At 41.4% G+C, this 21,702-nt stretch overlaps 1 protein-coding gene across 1 annotated transcript in view; it reads left to right on the top strand.

The window, feature by feature from the left end:
* LOC139767186 (GTP cyclohydrolase 1 feedback regulatory protein-like) overlaps positions 1–21,702 on the top strand; it is a 33,856-nt gene that overhangs the window by 6,978 nt on the left and 5,176 nt on the right. Inside the window, exon 2 of the mRNA XM_071696246.1 lies at positions 5,303–5,397. Within this exon, the coding sequence (XP_071552347.1) occupies positions 5,303–5,397 (95 nt within the window). The remainder of the gene's footprint in view (positions 1–5,302; positions 5,398–21,702) is intronic.

Below are 21,702 nucleotides of genomic sequence, written 5' to 3'. Positions count from 1 at the left end.
GGGGCCTGAACATGCAAGAGGGTGAAAGGCGTGCAAGGAATAGAGTGAATTGGATCGATGTGGTATGCCGGGGTTGACGTGCTGTCAGTGGATTGAATCAGGGCATGTGAAGCGTCTGGGGTAAACCATGGAAAGTTGTGTGGGGCCTGGATGTGGAAAGGGAGCTGTGGTTTCGGGCATTATTGCATGACAGCTAGAGACTGAGTGTGAACGAATGGGGCCTTTGTTGTCTTTTCCTAGCGCTACCTTGCACACATGAGGGGGGAGGGGGATGGTATTCCATGTGTGGCGAGGTGGTGATGGGAATGAATAAAGGCAGACTGTGAATTGTGTGCATGGGTATATATGTATGTGTCTGTGTGTGTATATATATGTGTACATTGAGATGTATAGGTATGTATATTTGCATGTGTGGACGTGTATGTATATACATGTGTATGGGGGTGGGTTGGGCCATTTCTTTCGTCTGTTTCCTTGCGCTACCTCGCAAACGCGGGAGACAGCGACAAAGCAAAATAAAGCAAATAATATTTTTTTTAACATTTTCACTAATCTATGCCCTTATCCAGAGCATCATCATTATATTGCATCTGCAGTTGCTGGTAGTCAACTACAATGATTACTAGCAGAACTTTATTTCTATTTTTTTTATCAGACTTGGCTTTCATTAGAGAATCCACTGGTGATATCCTTTCCTGGCTTACTAATGTCTGTTTATCATCCCTGAAAGATTTTGGGGAATCCTGTGTAGTTGCCCTTGGCATTTCCAATGCTTTTGACCGGGTGTGGCATCAGGGTCTCATACCAAAGCTCCCCTCTTTATTTCTACCCTCCCCCATCACTTTGCTTCCTCTCTGGCTGACACCTTCATGGTGTCTTTCAATGTTCTGTCATGTCATTTAAACTTTTTCTCTTTATCAACAGTTTCCTTTCTTCAACAAATAACTAAATGCACTCACATGATGATGACAAAACACTCTATTCCTCCACATCTTTCACTTTTGCTCCTTCTTCTTTCCCTTGATCTGCATCGTCGCAACATGTCTTCATTAAACTCAGATTTGGACAGGATTTTCAGTGGGATAAACAAAATCTGGTCAAGTTTAATTCCTCAAAAACCTAGTTTCTGCTCATCTCTCTATTGAAAGTTCCTCACAACTTTCCTCTCTTTGACAGTTCTGTAATTCCACCTCTCGAATTAGTGAATGTACTTCTTATTACAGTAGCATCCACTCTATCTTGGAAACCCCACATTATGTTAATAGCTTAGTCTTCCTCTAATAAACTGGGAGTTCTGTGTAGATGTCAGAATTTCTTTTCTTTTGAACAGTTGCTCCACTTCTACAAAGGATTGATCCATCCTTGTATGAAGTACTGCTCTCATTTTTGGGGTGGTTTAAGATCTGCACCCTTACTTGAGGGAGTCAAGTCAAAAGTGGTGCAACTTATCAGCAGCCCCATTCAAAACTTAACTCACTTGTCCTACACCACATTGTTGGTTCATTTTCCATCTTCTATAGGTACTACTTTGGTTTTTGTTTCTGAGAGCTGGCTGTTTGTGTCCCCACCATTAGCTAGACCACGCAATACTTGACCAGCTGCTGCATCACATATTACTGTGTAGCCATTGGAATCTCAGAGGTGAGCTGTTTTGATAACTGCTTCTTTTACACCCTAAAGCTTTGGAACTCTCTCTCCTCTCATGTCTTTCCCAGTAAGTATGACCTGGCACTTTTTAAGACATGTTTTTCTCCCCTCTCCAAAATTTGTATATATTTTTCATTCTCTTTTTTTGCTTTCTGTTACCTCTATATATTCTAATTAAAGCCCAGTCTTGATGTGGACTTTTGTTAGTGATTGGAGCATCCAACATAAGTTGAAAAAAAGAGATTACTGTAATAAAATGACTATGAATAGGTGTAAAGTTGTTTGATAATGTGATGTTTTATGTTTAGGTAATTGATTATTTTCTCTAATTAAGTTTTACTTAAAGCTGCATGCAATAAATTGATAGGTAGGTAGTAGTTGGTAGGCAGCCAACTACTGCATAGGGAGCCAGTGCTTCAGTGGGTGACAAGTTGCACTCCTCTGACCCAGGTTGCTGTCTTTTCTTTCTACCCTACCCACATGTGGATTACTGGCATTCTGTCTACAAAGATACAATCTTTCCTTGTCACAAATAACACTTGACAATACTTAATTCACACAGCTCATTCTTCATAACTCTAGATTTCCCTATGGTGAGTGCTATGTGCTACCTACCCCTGCCTTTTGGCAAAATGGTAGGAGCAGTAGATAGAAGTAATAGGTAGGAGCATTAGGTATAAGTAGTAGGAAAGAGCACTAGGTAGAAGTTGTTAGTAGGAATATTAGATAGGATCCTCTGTAAACAATGTGCTAGTCTTATCTTTATACATGTACTAGTTTTTTATTTTTATTTTTTGGCAGGCTGTTGTAGACCTTTAGGCACTACAAATAGTACCTTGTTATTTTTTCCCTTGCTCTAGAGGTTTGTTCCTGTGACCCTTGCTCTAGTAGTTTATTCCTGTGACTCAGGCCTTTGTTAGTGTAAACTTTAATATGGGGCTACAAAAGTACTCTTTTTCCTTGCAGTACCTGCAGTTACCTCATTTTCCCATATCACCATTGTCCTGTCTGTTCAGCTTGTTTACATACATATTATGGATGTGTTGGAAGTGAAATGTTTGAGGACAATATGTGGCGTGGGTTTGTTTGATCGAACAAGTGATGAAAGGGTGAGAGATGTGTGGTAGTGAAGAGAGTGTGGTTGAGGGAGCAGAACAGGGTGTATTGAAGTGGTTGGACACATGGAGAGAATGAGTGAGGAAAGATTGACAAAGAGGATATATGTGTCAGAGGTGGAATGAACAAGGAAAAGCAGGAGACCAAATTGGAGGTGGAAGAATGGAGTGAAAAAGATTTTGAGCGATCAGGGTCTGAACATACAGGAGGGTGAGAGGCATGCAAGGAATAGAGTGAGTTGGAACGATGTGGTGTACTGGGGTCGACGTACTGTCGGTGGACTGAACTAGGGCATGTGAAGTGTCTGGGGTAAACCATGGAAAGGTCTGTGGGGCCTGGATGTGGAAAGGGAGCTGTGGTTTCGATTCATCTCACATGACAGCTAGAGACTGAGTGTGAACGAATGTGGCCTTTTTTTTTTTTTTGTCCTTTCTTGGCGCTATCTCACTGGAGGGGGGGATGCTATTTCATGTATGGCAGGGTGGCGACGGGAATGGATGAAGGCAGCAAGTATGAATATGTACATGTGTATTAATGTATATGTCTCTGTACGTACATGTATGTATACGTTGAAATGTATATGTACGTATATGTGCATGTGTGTTCATTTATGTATATGCATGTGAATGTGGGTGGGTTGGGCCATTCCTCATCTGTTTCCTTGCGCTACCTCGCTAATGCGGGAGATGGTGATTAAGTATAATGAAAAATAGATATTATGGAGCTAGTTTATACATTTATTATCGGGACTAGATTTTTTTTAAGTGATTATGTAAAGAAAAAATGGTAACCGAGACAAATAGTTAATGAAACCCTGAATAATAGAGAGAGGGCTGTATTTACACAGTGCTGTGTTCATGAGGATGTGAAGATACTGAGACAAATGGTTAATGAAACCCTGAATAATAGAGAGAGGGCTGTATTTACAAACTGAAATGCCATATTTAAAAGATAGAACAGTGCTATGTTCATGAGTATGTGAAGATCACAGCTGTTGGGAAATGATGCATTGCTGAAATGGCAAACTCTTGTACTGGTGCTGCAGTATATACTTAGTGACCTCAGGCCACCCTCCCAAGTAATCCCAGGTCAGCCTGGTTCTTGCATAAAGGCATGGCTTGAACCTGTACAACAAATGAAAAATGTAGTGGAAGTTAATCCATACTGTAATTATTCCTGTAACCTTGAAATGTACAAACCAAGTTTTGATCAGCACAGATACGTGCCAGGTAACTAAGAAAACAAGTCTTAGGTGCTCTAATTCTTGCCCAGTTGTTGGCCTGAGCATAGATGATTTATCTGAAGCTTGGGATGGGGGGGGGACGCATTTAAACCTTGCACCTTTTGTGGATGCTATCATTTTAGTTGGTTATGTACATACGTACAAAGTCACTCCTAGCAGATAGTTAACATGCATATAGTAGACATTTGGCTTTGATGTAATGTAGTCTAATTAGACTGTCCCAGTAATTACACAGCCTTAGAAATTAAAGCAGGCAGTGAATTGTAATATCTGATGGTCCCAAAATATTGGATATACATTGCCTTGTTTGTAGAAAAGCATTAAGTTTGAATAAAACTGAGTTAATTATCTTCAGGCCTTATTCACTCCCAGGCTTCTTTCGTTTGATTATACCTTATATAGACACACATGGCAAACCTGATCGCTCTTATTCTGGAATGGTCTGCGTGCTTCTAGTTCAGTAGAGCTCACTCCTGCCTGATGTCACATAGGGACACAGCCCTGTTTAACCTGGCAAAGTTAATTCTTTTCCAGTATGTCTTAACCCAATCACTTGAACCTTGCAACTTCATTTAATCTGGCACAGTGTTACCCATCTGGCAAGAAACAGTCCAGTGCTACTTAACCTAATACAAGCCTCCATAGACACATTCTGTTTAGCCCAGTACAGTAGAACATCATTTACTTTCTCATTTCAACTGTTTTATCCAGGAGCAGCCTAGACTGATCTAACATGACAAAACCCAACTCCACAGCAGAATGCAACTCTGCAGAATTCAATTGGTTAGGTGTAATCCATTCCTGTCCAGTTTACCACAGCCCAACCCTGTCTGATTTACATAATGATTTGCTACTAAAAGGGGTGGGAGTAGAGAGCTGGAATTCCTCTACTCTGTACTTATTTCCAAAAGAAAGAACAGAAGGGGCCAGTGTAGATTTTTTCTTAATAAAGCTTGGTCATCATTTCTTGACACTACCTTGCTTCACAGAAATATCGAAAATTAAAGAAATGTTGATTTTTTTTAAAGTATCTGTGATGTCATTGTTTACATTTCCTTTAGTACAACTTGCTCATACACCAGTAACATGCAATCAATTTTTCTCGATATCTGCTCCAACTGACATTATTCAGGCACATTATTCATTTATCACTTTTCCAAACCTATAATTGCCTTATGATAATGCCACCTCAGAATTCACATCATTCCATCAACTACTACTTTCATAACTCCCTCAGGTTTGGAAATGTTTCACCTTAGTAATGCTTCTAAATTCATTCATTATTAATAATTGCAGGACGATGGCCCCACGTACGTTGGAGACAGTATGAGTGATCCAACATTAATGTCATACCTTAAGGCAGAAAAAATATATGAACAAACCTCCAGCACGTAAGTACATATTGTATTAATAAAACTAATGACATGTTTTCACATGATATTTACACACTCCCCTGGAGGAACTCTCAGCTAGATGAATAAGAGAATATAAGATAATGTGAAAAATATAAGACATTCTTGAGATCAGGGATTTCTTATTAGATTAAGGAAGGTTTCTAAGTCAAACTTTCTCTTATTTTATTTATACCAAGTATGAGGCTTTATTTTTCAGTATAAACCAAGATGTTAAAATTCTGACTCCTAGCATGGCCTTTGTATGGGAATTCAAAACAATATCTTTTGCTAGAAGTATCAAGTAGCACAAAGTAGCGCATGATAATAAACTAACATTGACAAGGCAGCTAAACCAGAGGTGGCAGTATGAAATGAAGATCAAAGAACAGTAGCAGTTTGGTCATGTCTTGGCTAGGTTGGTAGGTGCTACCTGTTTCATGGGTGATTGCTATTAACAAATTAGGAGAGAGGTTTACACTCTTGGGCCCCTTCTCTAAACTTTATACACACACCAAATCATATGTTTTTTTTTTTTTTCCCCAAAGAAGGAACAGAGAAGGGGGCCAGATGAGGATATTCCCTCAAAGGCCCAGTCCTCTGTTCTTAACGCTACCTCGCTAACGCGGGAAATGGCGAATAGTATGAAAAAAGAAAGAAAGATATATATATATATATATATATATATATATATATATATATATTTTTTTTTTTTTTTTTTTTTTTTTTTTTTTTTTTTTTTTTTACTTTGTCGCTGTCTCCCGCGTTTGCGAGGTAGCGCAAGGAAACAGACGAAAGAAATGGCCCAACCCCCCCCCCATACACATGTACATACACACGTCCACACACGCAAATATACATACCTACACAGCTTTCCATGGTTTACCCCAGACGCTTCACATGCCTTGATTCAATCCACTGACAGCACGTCAACCCCTGTATACCACATCGCTCCAATTCACTCTATTCCTTGCCCTCCTTTCACCCTCCTGCATGTTCAGGCCCCGATCACACAAAATCTTTTTCACTCCATCTTTCCACCTCCAATTTGGTCTCCCTCTTCTCCTCGTTCCCTCCACCTCCGACACATATATCCTCTTGGTCAATCTTTCCTCACTCATTCTCTCCATGTGCCCAAACCATTTCAAAACACCCTCTTCTGCTCTCTCAACCACGCTCTTTATATATATATATATATATATATATATATGTGTGTGTGTGTACGTGTAGGAAGAGAGGAAAGTGATTGGTTCTCAGTGAATGTAGAATTGCTGCAGGGGTGTATGATGTCTCCATGGTTGTTTAATTTGTTTATGGATGGGGTTGTTAGGGAGTTGAATGCAAGAGTTTTGGAAAGAGGGGCAAGTATGAAGTCTGTTGGGGATGAGAGAGCTTGGGAAGTGAGTCAGTTGTTGTTTGCTGATGATACAGCGCTGGTGGCTGATTCATGTGAGAAACTGCAGAAGCTGGTGACTGAGTTTGGTAAAGTGTTTGAAAGAAGAAAGTTAAGAGTAAATGTGAATAAGAGCAAGTTTATTAGGTACAGTAGGGTTGAGGGTCAAGTCAATTGGGAGGTAAGTTTGAATGGGGAAAAACGGGAGGAAGTAAAGTGTTTTAGATATCTGGGAGTGAATCTGGCAGCGGATGGAACCATGGAAGCGGAAGTGGATCATAGGGTGGGGGAGGGGGTGAAAATCCTGGGAGCCTTGAAGAATGTGTGGAAGTCGAGAACATTACCTCGGAAAGCAAAAATGGGTATGTTTGAAGGAATAGTGGTTCCAACAATGTTGTATGGTTGCGAGGCGTGGGCTATGGATAGAGTTGTGCGCAGGAGGATGGATGTGCTGGAAATGAGATGTTTGAGGACAATGTGTGGTGTGAGGTGGTTTGATCGAGTAAGTAACGTGAGGGTAAGAGAGATGTGTGGAAATAAAAAGAGCGTGGTTGAGAGAGCAGAAGAGGGTGTTTTGAAATGGTTTGGGCACATGGAGAGAATGAGTGAGGAAAGATTGACCAAGAGGATATATGTGTCGGAGGTGGAGGGAACGAGAAGTGGGAGACCAAATTGGAGGTGGAAAGATGGTGTGAAAAAGATTTTGTGTGATCGGGGCCTGAACATGCAGGAGGGTGAAAGGAGGGCAAGGAATAGAGTGAATTGGATTGATGTGGTATACCGGGTTTGACGTGCTGTCAGTGGATTGAATCGGGGCATGTGAAGCGTCTGGGGTAAACCATGGAAAGCTGTGTAGGTATGTATATTTGCGTGTGTGGACGTATGTATATACATGTGTATGGGGGTGGGTTGGGCCATTTCTTTCGTCTGTTTCCTTGCGCTACCTCGCAAACACGGGAGACAGCGACAAAGCAAAAAAAATATATATATATATATATATATATATATATATATATATATATATATATATATATATATATTATCCCTGGGGATAGGGGAGAAAGAATACTTGCCACGTATTCCCTGCGTGTCGTAGAAGGCGACTAAAAGGGGAGGGAGCGGGGGGCTGGAAATCCTCCCCTCTCGTTTTTTTTTAATTTTCCAAAAGAAGGAACAGAGAAGGGGGCCAGGTGAGGATATTCCCTCTTAGGCCCAGTCCTCTGTTCTTAACGCTACCTCGCTAATGCGGGAAATGGCGAATAGTTTGAAAGAAAGATATATATATATATATATATATATATATATATATATATATATATATATATATATATATATATATATATATATATATATATTTATTTATTTATTTATTTTGCTTTGTCGCTGTCTCCCACGTTAGTGAGGTAGCGCAAGGAAACAGACGAAAGAATGGGCCAACCCACCCACATACACATGTATATACATACACGTCCACACACGCAAATATACATACCTATACATCTTAATGTATACATATATATACACACACAGACATATACATATATACACATGTACATAATTCGTACAGTCTGCCTTTATTCATTCCAATCGCCACCTCGCCACACATGGAATAAAAACCCCCTCCCCCTCATGTGTGCAAGGTAGTGCTAGGAAAAGACAACAAAGGCCCCATTCGTTCACACTCAGTCTCTAGCTGTCATGCAATAATGCACCGAAACCACAGCTCCCTTTCCACATCCAGGCCCCACAGAACTTTGCATGGTTTACCCCAGACACTTCACATGCCCTGGTTCAATCCATTGACAGCATGTCGACCCCAGTATACCACATCGTTCCAATTCACTCTATTCCTTGCACGCCTTTCACCCTCCTGCATGTCCAGGCCCCGATCACTCAAAATCTTTTTCACTCCATCTTTCCACCTCCAATTAGGTCTCCCACTTCTCCTCGTTCCCTCCACCTCTGACACATATATCCTCTTGGACAATCTTTCCTCACTCATTCTGTCCATGTGACCAAACCATTTCAAAACACCCTCTTCTGCTCTCTCAACCACATCCTTTTTATTACCACACATCTCTCTTACCCTATTATTACTTACTCGATCAAACCACCTCACACCACATATTGTCCTCAAACATCTCATTTCCAGCATATCCACCCTCCTGCACACAACTCTATCCATAGCCCATGCCTTGCATTGTTGGAACCACTATTCCTTCAAACATACCCATTTTTGCTTTCCGAGATAATGTTCTTGACTACCACACATTCTTCAAGGCTCCCAGAATTTTCGCCCCCTCCCCCACCCTATGATTCACTTCCGCTTCCATGGTTCCATCCACTGCCAAATCCACTCCCAGATATCTAAAACACTTCACTTCCTCCAGTTTTTCTCCCATCAAACTTGCCTCCCAATTGACTTGACCCTCAACCCTACTGTACCTAATAACCTTACTCTTATTCACATTTACTCTCAACTTTCTTCTTTCATACACTTCACCAAACTCAGTCACCAGCTTCTGCATTTCCTCACATGAATCAGCCTCCAGTGCTGTATCATCAGCAAACAACAACTGACTCATTTCCCAAGCTCTCTCATCCACAACAGACTGCATACTTGCCCCTCTTTCCAAAACTCTTGCATTCACCTCCCTAACAACCCCATCCATATACAAATTAAACAACCATGGAGACATCACACACCCCTGCCGCAAACCTACATTCACTGAGAACCAATCACTTTCCACTCTTCCTACTCGTACACATGCCTTACATCCTCGATAAAACCTTTTCACTGCTTCTAACAACTTGCCTCCCACACCATATATTCTTAATACCATCCACAGAGCATCTCTATCAACTCTATCATATGCCTTCTCCAGATCCATAAATGCTACATACAAATCCATTTGCTTTTCTAAGTATTTCTCACATGCATTCCTCAAAGCAAACGCCTGATCCACACATCCTCTACCACTTCTGAAACCACACTGCTCCTCCCCAATCTGATGCTCTGTACATGCCTTCACCCTCTCAATCAATACCCTCCCATATAATTTACCAGGAATACTCAACAAACTTATACCTCTGTAATTTGAGCACTCACTCTTATCCCCTTGGCCTTTGTACAATGGCACTATGCAAGCATTCTGCCAATCCTCAGGCACCTCACCATGAATCATACATACATTAAATAACCTTACCAACCAGTCAACAATACAGTCACCCCCTTTTCTAGTAAATTCCACTGCAATACCATCCAAACCCGCTGCCTTGCTGGCTTTCATCTTCCGCAAAGCTTTTACTACCTCTTCTCTGTTTACCAAATCATTTTCCCTAACCCTCTCACTTTGCACACCACCTCGACCAAAACACCCTATATCTGCCACTGTATCATCAAACACATTCAACAAACCTTCAAAATACTCACTCCATCTCCTTCTCATCACCACTACTTGTTATCACCTCCCCATTAGCCCCCGTCACTGAAGTTCCCATTTGTTCCCTTTTCTTATGCACTTTATTTACCTCCTTCCAAAACATCTTTTTATTCTCCCTAAAATTTAATGATACTCTCTCACCTCAACTCTCATTTGCGCTCTTTTTCACCTCTTGCACCTTTCTCTTGACCTCCCGCCTCTTTCTTTTATACATCTCCCACTCATTTGCATTATTTCCCTGCAAAAATCGTTCAAATGCCTCTCTCTTCTCTTGCACTAATAATCTTACTTCTTCATCCCACCACTTACTACCCTTTCTAATCTGCCCACCCCCCACGCTTCTCATGCCACAAGCATCTTTTGCGCAAGCCATCACTGCTTCCCTAAATACATCCCATTCCATATATCCCTGGGGATAGGGGAGAAAGAATACTTCCCACGCATTCCTCACGTGTCGTAGAAGGTGACTAAAGGGGACAGGAGCGGGGGGCTAGAAACCCTCCTCTCCTTGTATTTTAACTTTCAAAAGGGGAAACAGAAGGAGGAGTCACGCAGGGAGTGCTCATCCTCCTCGAAGGCTCAGATTGGGGTGTCTAAATGTGTGTGGATGTAACCAAGATGAGAAAAAAGGAGAGATAGGTAGTATGTTTGAGGAAAGGAACCTGGATGTTTTGGCTCTGAGTGAAACGAAGGTCAAAGTTAAAGGGGAAGAGTGGTTTGGGAATGTCTTGGGAGTATAGTCAGGGGTTAGTGAGAGGACGAGCAAGGGAAGGAGTAGCACTACTCCTGAAACAGGAGTGGTGGGAGTATGTGATAGAGTGCAAGAATGTAAACTCTAGATTGATATGGGTAAAACTGAAAGTTGATGGAGAGAGATGGGTGATTATTGGTGCATATGCACCTGGGCATGAGAAGAAAGATCGTGAGAGGCAAGTGTTTTGGGAGCAGCTGAATGAGTGTGTTAGTGGTTTTGATGCACAAGACCGGGTTATAGTGATGGGTGATTTGAATGCAAAGGTGAGTAATGTGGCAGTTGAGGGAATAATTGGTATACATGGGGTGTTCAGTGTTGTAAATGGAAATGGTGAAGAGCTTGTAGATTTATGTGCTGAAAAAGGACGGGTGATTGGGAATACCTGGTTTAAAAAGAGAGATATACATAAGTATACGTATGTAAGTAGGAGAGATGGCCAGAGAGCGTTATTGGATTACATGTTAATTGATAGACGCGTGAAAGAGAGACTTTTGGATGTTAATGTGCTGAGAGGTGCAACTGGAGGGATGTATGATCATTATCTTGTGGAGGCGAAGGTGAAGATTTGTAGAGGTTTTCAGAGAAGAGAGTGTGTTGGGGTGAAGAGAGTGGTGAGAGTAAGTGAGCTTGGGAAGGAGACTTGTGTGAGGAAGTATCAGGAGAGACTGAGTACAGAATGGAAAAAGGTGGGAACAAAGGAGGTAATGGGAGTGGGGGAGGAATGGGATGCATTTTGGGAAGCAGTGATGGCTTGCGCAAAAGATGCTTGTGGCATGAGAAGCATGGGAGGTGGGCAGATTAGAAAGGGTAGTGAGTGGTGGGATGAAGAAGTAAGATTATTAGTGAAAGAGAAGAGAGAGGCATTTGGACGATTTTTGCAGGGAAATAATGTAAATGAGTGGGAGATGTATAAAAGAAAGAGGCAGGAGGACAAGAGAAAGGTGCAAGAGGTAAAAAAGAGTGCAAATGAGAGTTGGGGTGAGAGAGTATCATTAAATTTTAGGGAGAATAAAAAGATGTTTTGGAAGGAGGTAAATAAAGTGCATAAGACAGGGGAACAAATGGGAACTTCAGTGAAGGGGGCAAATGGGGAGGTGATAAAAAGTAGTGGTGATGTGAGATGGGGTGAGTATTTTGAAGGTTTGTTGAATGTGTTTGATGATAGATTGGCAGATATAGGGTGTTTTGGTCGAGGTGGTGTGCAAAGTGAGAGGGTTAGGGAAAATGATTTGGTAAACAGAGAAGAGGTAGTAAAAGCTTTGCGGAAGATGAAAGCCGGCAAGGCAGCGGGTTTGGATAGTATTGCAGTGGAATTTATAAAAAAGGGGGTGACTGTATTGTTGACTGTTTGGTAAGGTTATTCAATATATGTATGATTCATGGTAAGGTGCCTGAGGATTGGCAGAATGCTTGCATAGTGCCATTGTACAAAGGCGAAGGGGATAAGAGTGAGTGCTCAAATTACAGAGGTATAAGTTTGTTGAGTATTCCTGGTAAATTATATGGGAGGGTATTGATTGAGAGGGTGAAGGCATGTACAGAGCATCAGATTGGGGAAGAGCAATGTGGCTTCAGAAGTGGTAGAGGATGTGTGGATCAGATGTTTGCTTTGAAGAATGTATGTGAGAAATACTTAGAAAAGCAAATGGATTTGTATGTAGCATTTATGGATCTGGAGAAGGCATATGATAGAGTTGATAGAGATGCTCTATAGAAGGTATTAAGAATATATGGTGTGGGAGGCAAGTTGTTAGAAGCAATGAAAAGTTTTTATCAAGGATGTAAGGCATGTGTATGTGTAGGAAGAAAGGAAAGTGATTGGTTCTCAGTGAATGTAGGTTTGTGGCAGGGGTGTGTGATGTCTCCATGGTTGTTTAATTTGTTTATGGATGGGGTTGTTAGGGAGGTGAATGCAAGAGTTTTGGAAAGAGGGGCAAGTATGCAGTCTGTTGTGGATGAGAGAGCTTGGGAAGTGAGTCAGTTGTTGTTCGCTGATGATACAGCGCTGGTGGCTGATTCATCTGAGAAACTGCAGAAGGTGGTGACTGAGTTTGGTAAAGTGTGTGAAAGAAGAAAGTTGAGAGTAAATGTGAATAAGAGCAAGGTTATTAGGTACAGTAGGGTTGAGGGTCAAGTCAATTGGGAGGTAAGTTTGAATGGAGAAAAATTGGACGAAGTGAAGTATTTTAGATATCTGGGAGTGGATTTGGCAGTGGATGAAACCATGGAAGCGGAAGTGAATCATAGGGTGGGGGAGGGGGCAAAAATTCTGGGAGCCTTGAAGAATGTGTGGAAGTAGAGAACATTATCTCGGAGAGCAAAAATGGGTATGTTTGAAGGAATAGTGGTTCCAACAATGTTGTATGGTTGGGAGGCGTGGGCTATGGATAGAGTTGTGCGCAGGAGGGTGGATGTGCTGGAAATGAGATGTTTAAGGACAATATGTGGTGTGAGGTGGTTTGATCGAGTAAGTAATGATAGGGTAAGAGATGTGTGGTAATAAAAAGAGTGTGGTTGAGAGAACAGAAGAGGGTGTTTTGAAGTGGTTTGGTCACACGGAGAGAATGAGTGAGGAAAGATTGACCAAGAGGATATATGTGCCAGAGGTGGAGGGAATGAGGAGAAGTGGGAGACCAAATTGAAGGTGGAAAGATGGAGTGAAAAAGATTTTGAGTGATCGGGGCCTGAACATGCAGGAGGGTGAAAGGCGTGCAAGGAATAGAGTGAATTGGAACAATGTGGTGTACCGGAGTCGACATGCTGTCAGTGCATTGAACCAGGGCATGTGAAGCGTCTGGGGTAAACCATGGAAAGTTCTGCGGGGCCTGGATGTGGAAAGGGAGCTGTGGTTTCGGTGCATTATTACATGGCAGCTAGAGACTGAGTGTGAACGAATGTGGCCTTTTGTCGTCTTTTCCAAGCGCTACCTCGCACAGATGAGGGGGGAGGGGGTTGTTATTTCATGTGTGGCGGGGTGGCGATGGGAATGAATAAAGGCAAACGTTATGAATTATGTACATGTGTTTATATGTATATGTCTGTGTGTGTATATATATGTATACGTTGAGATGTACAGGTATGTATATTTGCGTGTGTGGATGTGTATGTATATACATGTGTATGTGGGTGGGTTGGGCCATTCTTTCATCTGTTTCCTTGCGCTAGCTCGCTAACGCGGGAGACAGCGACAAAGCAAAATAAATAAATAAATAGAATGAATATATGTATAGTACATATTATTATAATTATACTTTGTTGCTGTCTCCTGCATTAGCGAGGTAGCGCAAGGAAATAGACGAAAGAATGGCCCAAGCCACCCACATACACGTGAATATACATACACGTCCACACACGCACGTATACATACCTATACATTTCAACATATACACATATATACATACACAGACATATACATATATACACATGTACATAATTCATACTTGCTGTTTTTATTCATTCCCGTCACCACCCCGCTACACATGAAATGACAACCCCCTCCCCCAGCATGCGTGCGAGGTAGCGCTAGGAAAAGACAACAAAGGCCACATTCGTTCACACTCAGTCTCTAGCTGTCATGTATAATGCACCGAAACCACAGCTCCCTTTCCACATCCAGGCACCACAAAACTTTCTATGGTTTACCCCAGACACTTCACATGCCCTGGTTCAGTCCATTGACAGCACGTCGATCCCAGTATACCACATCATTTCAATTCACTCTATTCCTTGCATGCCTTTCACCCTCCTGCATGTTCAGATATAGGGTGTTTTGGTCGAGGTGGTGGGCAAAGTGAGAGGGTTAATGAAAATGATTTGCAAACAGAGAGGAGGTAGTAAAAGCTTTGCAGAAGATGAAAGCTGGCGAGGTAGTGGGTTTGGATGGTATTGCAGTGGAATTTATTAAAAAAAGGGGGTGACTGTGTTGTTGACTTGTTGGTAAGGATATTTAATGTGTGTATGACTCATGGTGAGGTGTTTGAGGATTGGTAGAATGCATGCATAGTGCCATTGTATAAAGGCAAAGGGGATAAAGGTGAGTGCTCAAATTACAGAGGTACAAGTTTGTTGAGTATACCTAGTATACCTGGGAAATTATATGGGAGGGCATTGATTGAGAGGGTCAAGACATGTACAGAGCATCAGATTGGGGAAGAGCAGTGTGGTTTCAGAAGTGGTAGAGGATGTGTGGATCAGGTGTTTGCTTTGGAGAATGTTTTTGAGAAATACTTAGAAAAGCGATGTGGTATACCGGGGTTGACGTGCTGTCAGTGGATTGAATCAAGGCATGTGAAGCGTCTGGGGTAAACCATGGAAAGCTGTGTAGGTATGTATATTTGCGTGTGTGGACGTATGTATATACATGTGTGTTGGGGTGGGTTGGGCCATTTCTTTCGTCTGTTTCCTTGCGCTACCTCGCAAACGCGGGAGACCGGCAAAAAAAAAAAAAAAAAACTTAGAAAAGCAAATAGATTTGTATGTAGCATTTATGGATCTGGAGAAGGCATATGATAGAGTTGATAGAGATGCTCTGTGGAAGGTATTAAGAATATATGGTGTGGTAGGTAAGTTGTCAGAAGCAGTGAAAAGTTTTTATCGAGGATGTAAGGCAAGTATACAAGTAGGAAGAGAGGAAAGTGATTTGTTCTCAGTGAATGTCAATTTGTGGCAGGGGTGCGTGATGTCTCCATGGTTGTTTAATTTGTTTATGGATGGGGTTGTTAGGGAGGTGAATGCAAGAGTTTTGGAAAGAGGGGCAAGTATGCAGTCTGTTGTGGATGAGAAAGCTTGGGAAGTGAGTCAGTTGTTGTTCGCTGCTGATACAGCACTGGTGGCTGATTCGGGTGAGAAACTGCAGAAGCTGGTAACTGAGTTTGGTAAAGTGTGTGAAAGAAGAAAGCTGAGAGTAAATGTGAATAACAGCAAGGTTATTAGGTACAGTAGGGTTGAGGGACAAGTCAATTGGGAGGTATGTTTGAATGGAGAAAAACTGGAGGAAGTTAAGTGTTTTAGATATCAGAGAGTGCATTTGGCAGCGGATGGAACCATGAAAGCGCAAGTGAGTCACAGGGTGGGGGAGGGGGCGAAGGTTCTGGAAGCGTTGAAGAATGTGTGGAAGGCAAAATCATTACCTCGGAAAGCAAAAATAGGTATGTTTGAAGGAATAGTGATTCCAACAATGTTATATGGTTGCAAGGTGTGGCGTATAGATAGAGTTGTGCGGGAGAGGGTGGATGTGTTAGAAATGAGATGTTTGAGGAAAATATGTGGTGTAAGGTGGTTTGATCGAGTAAGTGATGAAAGGGTAAGAGATGTGTGGTAATAAAAAGAGTGTGGTTGAGAGAGCAGAAGAGGGTGTTTTGAAATGGTTTGGTCACATGGAGAGAATGAGTGAGGATAGATTGACAAAGAGGATATATGTATCAGAGGTGGAGGGAACAAGGAGAAGTGGGAGACCAAATTGGAAGAGGAAAGATAGGGTGAGAAAGATTTTGAGCGATCAGGACCTGAAATAGCGGGAGACAGCGACAAAGCAAAATAGATAAAATAAATAATATTTATTTTACTTGATTGCCATTTCCTGTGTCAGCGACTAAGTGCCAGGAATCAGATGAAGAATGGCCCATCCACTCACACACACACACACACACACACATTTACTCCAGACGCTTCACATGCCCTGGTTCAGTCCATTGACAGCATGTCCATCCTGGTATATCACATTGTTCCAATTCATTCTATTCCTTGCACACCTTTCACCCTCCTGTATGTTCAGGCCCCAATTGCTTAAAATCTTTTTCACTCATTTATCCTTCCATGTCCAGTTTGGTCTTCTGCTTTTCCTCGTTCCCTCTACCCCTGACACATATATCCTCTTTTTCAATCTTCCCTCACTCATTCTCTTCAAGGTAAGTTTGAATGGAGAAAAACTGGAGCAAGTTAAGTGTTTTAGATATCTGGGAGTGGATTTACCAGCAGATGGAACCATGGAAGTAGAAGTAAGGCACAGGGTGGGGGAGGGGGCGAAGGTTCTGGGAGCGTTGAAGAGTGTGTGGAAGGTGAGAACATTATCTTGGAGAGCAAAAATGGGTATGTTTGAAGGAATAGTGGTTCCAAGAATATTATAAGTATAATAATGATAATAATAATAATAATAATACTAATAATAATAATAATTTTTTTTTTTCCGCTGTCTCCCGCGTTTGCGAGGTAGCGCAAGGAAACAGAAGAAAGAAATGGCCCAACCCACCCCCATACACATATATATACATACGTCCACACACGCAAATATACATACCTACACAGCTTTCCATGGTTTACCCCAGACGCTTCACATGCCCTGATTCAATCCACTGACAGCACGTCAACCCCGGTATACCACATCGCTCCAATTCACTCTATTCCTTGCCCTCCTTTCACCCTCCTGCATGTTCAGGCCCCGATCACACAAAATCTTTTTCACTCCATCTTTCCACCTCCAATTTGGTCTCCCTCTTCTCCTCATTCCCTCCACCTCCGACACATATATCCTCTTGGTCAATCTTTCCTCACTCATTCTCTCCATGTGCCCAAACCATTTCAAAACACCCTCTTCTGCTCTCTCAACCACGCTCTTTTTATTTCCACACATCTCTCTTACCCTTACGTTACTTACTCGATCAAACCACCTCACACCACACATTGTCCTCAAACATCTCATTTCCAGCACATCCATCCTCCTGCGCACCACTCTATCCATAGCCCACGCCTCGCAACCATACAACATTGTTGGAACCACTATTCCTTCAAACATACCCATTTTTGCTTTCCGAGATAATGTTCTCGACTTCCACACATTCTTCAAGGCTCCCAGAATTTTCGCCCCCTCCCCCACCCTATGATCCACTTCCGCTTCCATGGTTCCATCCGCTGCCAGATCCACTCCCAGATATCTAAAACACTTCACTTCCTCCAGCTTTTCTCCATTCAAACTCACCTCCCAATTGGCTTGACCCTCAACCCTACTGTACCTAATAACCTTGCTCTTATTCACATTTACTCTTAACTTTCTTCTTTCACACACTTTACCAAACTCAGTCACCAGCTTCTGCAGTTTCTCACATGAATCAGCCACCAGCGCTGTATCATCAGCGAACAACAACTGACTCACTTCCCAAGCTCTCTCATCCCCAACAGACTTCATACTTGCCCCTCTTTCCAAAACTCTTGCATTCACCTCCCTAACAACCCCATCCATAAACAAATTAAACAACCATGGAGACATCACACACCCCTGCCGCAAACCTACAATCACTGAGAACCAATCACTTTCCTCTCTTCCTACACATACACATGCCTTACATCCTCGATAAAAACTTTTCACTGCTTCTAACAACTTGCCTCCCACACCATATATTCTTAATACCTTCCACAGAGCATCTCTATCAACTCTATCATATGCCTTCTCCAGATCCATAAATGCTACATACAAATCCATTTGCTTTTCTAAGTATTTCTCACATACATTCTTCAAAGCAAACACCTGATCCACACATCCTCTACCACTTCTGAAACCACACTGCTCTTCCCCAATCTGATGCTCTGTACAGTGCCTTCACCCTCTCAATCAATACCCTCCCATATAATTTACCAGGAATAATAATAATAATAAATATATATATATATATATATATATATATATATATATATATATATATATATATATATATCCCAGGGATAGGGGAAAAAGAATACTTCCCTCGCATTCCCCGCGTGTTGTAGAAGGCGAGTACAGGGGACGGGAGCGGGGGGCCTAGAAACCCTTTCCTCCTTTTATTTTAACTTTCTAAAAAGGGAAACAGGAGTCAAGCGGGGAGTGCTTATCATCCTTGAAGACTCAGATTGGCGTGTCTAAATGTGTGTGGATGTAACCAAGATGAGAAAAAAGGAGAGATAGGTAGTATGTTTGAGGAAAGGAACCTGGATGTTTTGGCTCTGAGTGAAACGAAGCTTAAAGGTAAAGAGGAAGAGTTGTTTGGGAATGTCTTGGTAGTAAAGTCAGGGGTTGGTGAGAGGACTAGAGCAAAGGAAGGAGTTGCACTACTCCTGAAGCAGGAGTTGTGGGAGTTTGTGATAAGAGTGTAAGAAATTAAGCTCTAGATTGATATGCGTAAAACTGAAAGTGGATGGAGAGAGACGGGTGATTATTGGTGCCTATGCACCTGGGCATGAGAAGAAAGATCATGAGAGGCAAGTGTTTTGGGAGCAGCTAAGTAAGTGTGTTAGCAGTTTTGATGCACGAGACCGGGTTGTAGTGATGGATGATTTGAATGCAAAGGTGAGTAATGTGGCAGTTGAGGGTACATGGGGTGTTCAGTGTTGTAAATGAAAACGGCGAAGAGCTTGTAGATTTGTGTGCTGAAAAAGGACTGGTAATTGGGAATACCTGGTTTAAAAAGAGAGATATACATATTTAAGTAGGAGAGATGGCCAGAGAGCGTTATTGAATTACATGTTAATTGATAGGCACGTGAGAGAGAGACTTTTGGATATTTATGTGCTGAGAGGGGCAACTAGAGGGATGTCTGATCATTATCTTGTGGAGGCGAAGGTGAAGATATGTAGAGGTTTTCAGAAAAGAAGAGAGAATGTTGGGGTAAAGAGAGTGGTGAGAGTAAGTGAGCTTGGGAAGGAGACTTGTGTGAGGAAGTACCAGAATGGAGAAAGGTGAGAGCAAATGATGTAAGGGGAGTGGGGGAGGGATGGAATGTATTTAGGGAAGCAGTGATGGCTTGCGCAAAAGATGCTTGTGGCATGAGAAAGGTGGGAGGTGGGAAGATCAGAGGGGGTAGTGAGTGGTGGGATGAAGAAGTAAGATTGTTAGTGAAGAAGAGAGAGGCATTTGGACGATTTTTGCAGGGAAATAGTGCAAATGACTGGTGGATGTATAAAAGAAAGGCAGGAGGTCAAGAGAAAGGTACAGGAGGTGAAAAAGAGGGCAAATGAGAGTTGGGGTGAGAGAGTATCATTAAATTTTGGGGAGAGTAAAAAGATGTTTTGGAAGGAGGTAAATAAAGACAAGAGAACAAGTGGGAACATCAGTGAAGGGGGCAAATGGGGAGATCATAACTAGTGGTGAAGTGAGAATGAGATAAAGTAAGCATTTTGAAGGTTTGTTGAATAAGTTTGATGATAGAGTGGCAGATATAAGGTGTTTTTGTTGAGGTGGTGTGCAAAGTGAGAGGGTCAAGGAAAATGATTTGGTAAACAGAGAAGGGGTAGTGAAAGCTTTGCGGAAGATGAAAGTCGGTAAGGTGGCGGGTTTAGATGGTATTGCAGTGGAATTCATTAAAAGAGGGGGAGACTGAGTTGTTGACTGGTTGTTGAGGATATTCAATGTATGTATGGTTCATGGTGAAGTGCCTGAGAATTGGCGGAATGCATGCATAGTGCCATTGTACAAAGGCAAAGGGGATAAAGGTGAATGTTCAAATTACAGAGGTATAAGTTTGTTGAGTATTCCTGGGAAATCATATGGGAGGGTATTGATTGAGAGGGTCAAGGCATGTACAGAGCATCAGATTAGGGAAGAGCAGTGTGGTTTCAGAAGTGGTAGAGGATGTGTGGATCAGGTGTTTGCTTTGAAGAATGTATGTGAGAAATACTTAGAAAAAAAATGTATTTGTATGTAGCATTTATGGATCTGGAGAAGGCATATGATATTGTTGATAGAGATGCTCTTTGGAAGGTATTCAGAGTATATGGTGTGGGAGGTAAGTTGCTAGAAGCAATGAAAAGTGTTTATCAAGGATATAAGGCATGTGTAAGAGTAGGAAGAGAGGAAAGTGATTGGTTCCTAGTGAGAATTAACTGCTTTTTGGGGATTTCTACTGAGTTTAAAAAATGTTGTATCACCACATAAAAGATCAGTCATTTTTTGATAGTTAACTTTGTCTATAATTACAACTCTGTCAACCTTAACTGCTTTAGTAACATGTATATCATTATCTTTTTTTTTCAAACTTTATAGCACTGATAAACCTTTTTGGATAGTTTGGAACCACTGATTTTAACAAATTATCATACACTAAACCTTTACAAATGTCAGCTTTATCATTAGATAATTTATTGTACTTTTCTAAATTACAAAATGACCTTGCAATGCCAACACCATGGTGGGCAAGATATCCAATTCTAATATCAGGAACAATGTAGATTTCATTAACAAGCTTAATGATATCCATATTTTTTTGACTTTAAACCGATAAGTTTTGATGTTTCATCCATGTTCACAAAAGTTCCATTTGATGACCTTTTATTATATGTGGTTGATGTCTTGGATTTACCTGTTTCAAAGTCTTTTTTTTTATTGAGTTGATACAGTTGTGTATAAAAGACTGTATTTCAGGTAAATGGAAAATATTATGCTCAGAAATTTGGTATGGCAATGGGTAACCCTCTTTCATCAGTATTAAGTAATCATTACACATAATTCCTTGAAACAAAATTACTAAGGGATATCATACCCTCTGAGGCAGTTTGGTTTAGGCATGTAGATGTGTTTGGCCAACAAACGAAAATTTTCAAATATTTCTCCCTTTACTTCTATGCATGATCCATAGGGACAGAAATATTTAACATAAACAGAAAACCCACCAATGTTTGTTCGCATATACATTATTACTCAGCTCAACATGAGTTAAATTATCATCATTCCAGTTGATGTTCCTTCGGGCATA

Source organism: Panulirus ornatus, chromosome 59 (assembly GCF_036320965.1).
Source record: "Panulirus ornatus isolate Po-2019 chromosome 59, ASM3632096v1, whole genome shotgun sequence".
Lineage (NCBI taxonomy): Eukaryota > Metazoa > Arthropoda > Malacostraca > Decapoda > Palinuridae > Panulirus > Panulirus ornatus.
The sequence above is the reverse complement of the archived record's forward strand: the minus strand, read 5'-3'. Positions and strand labels throughout refer to the sequence as shown.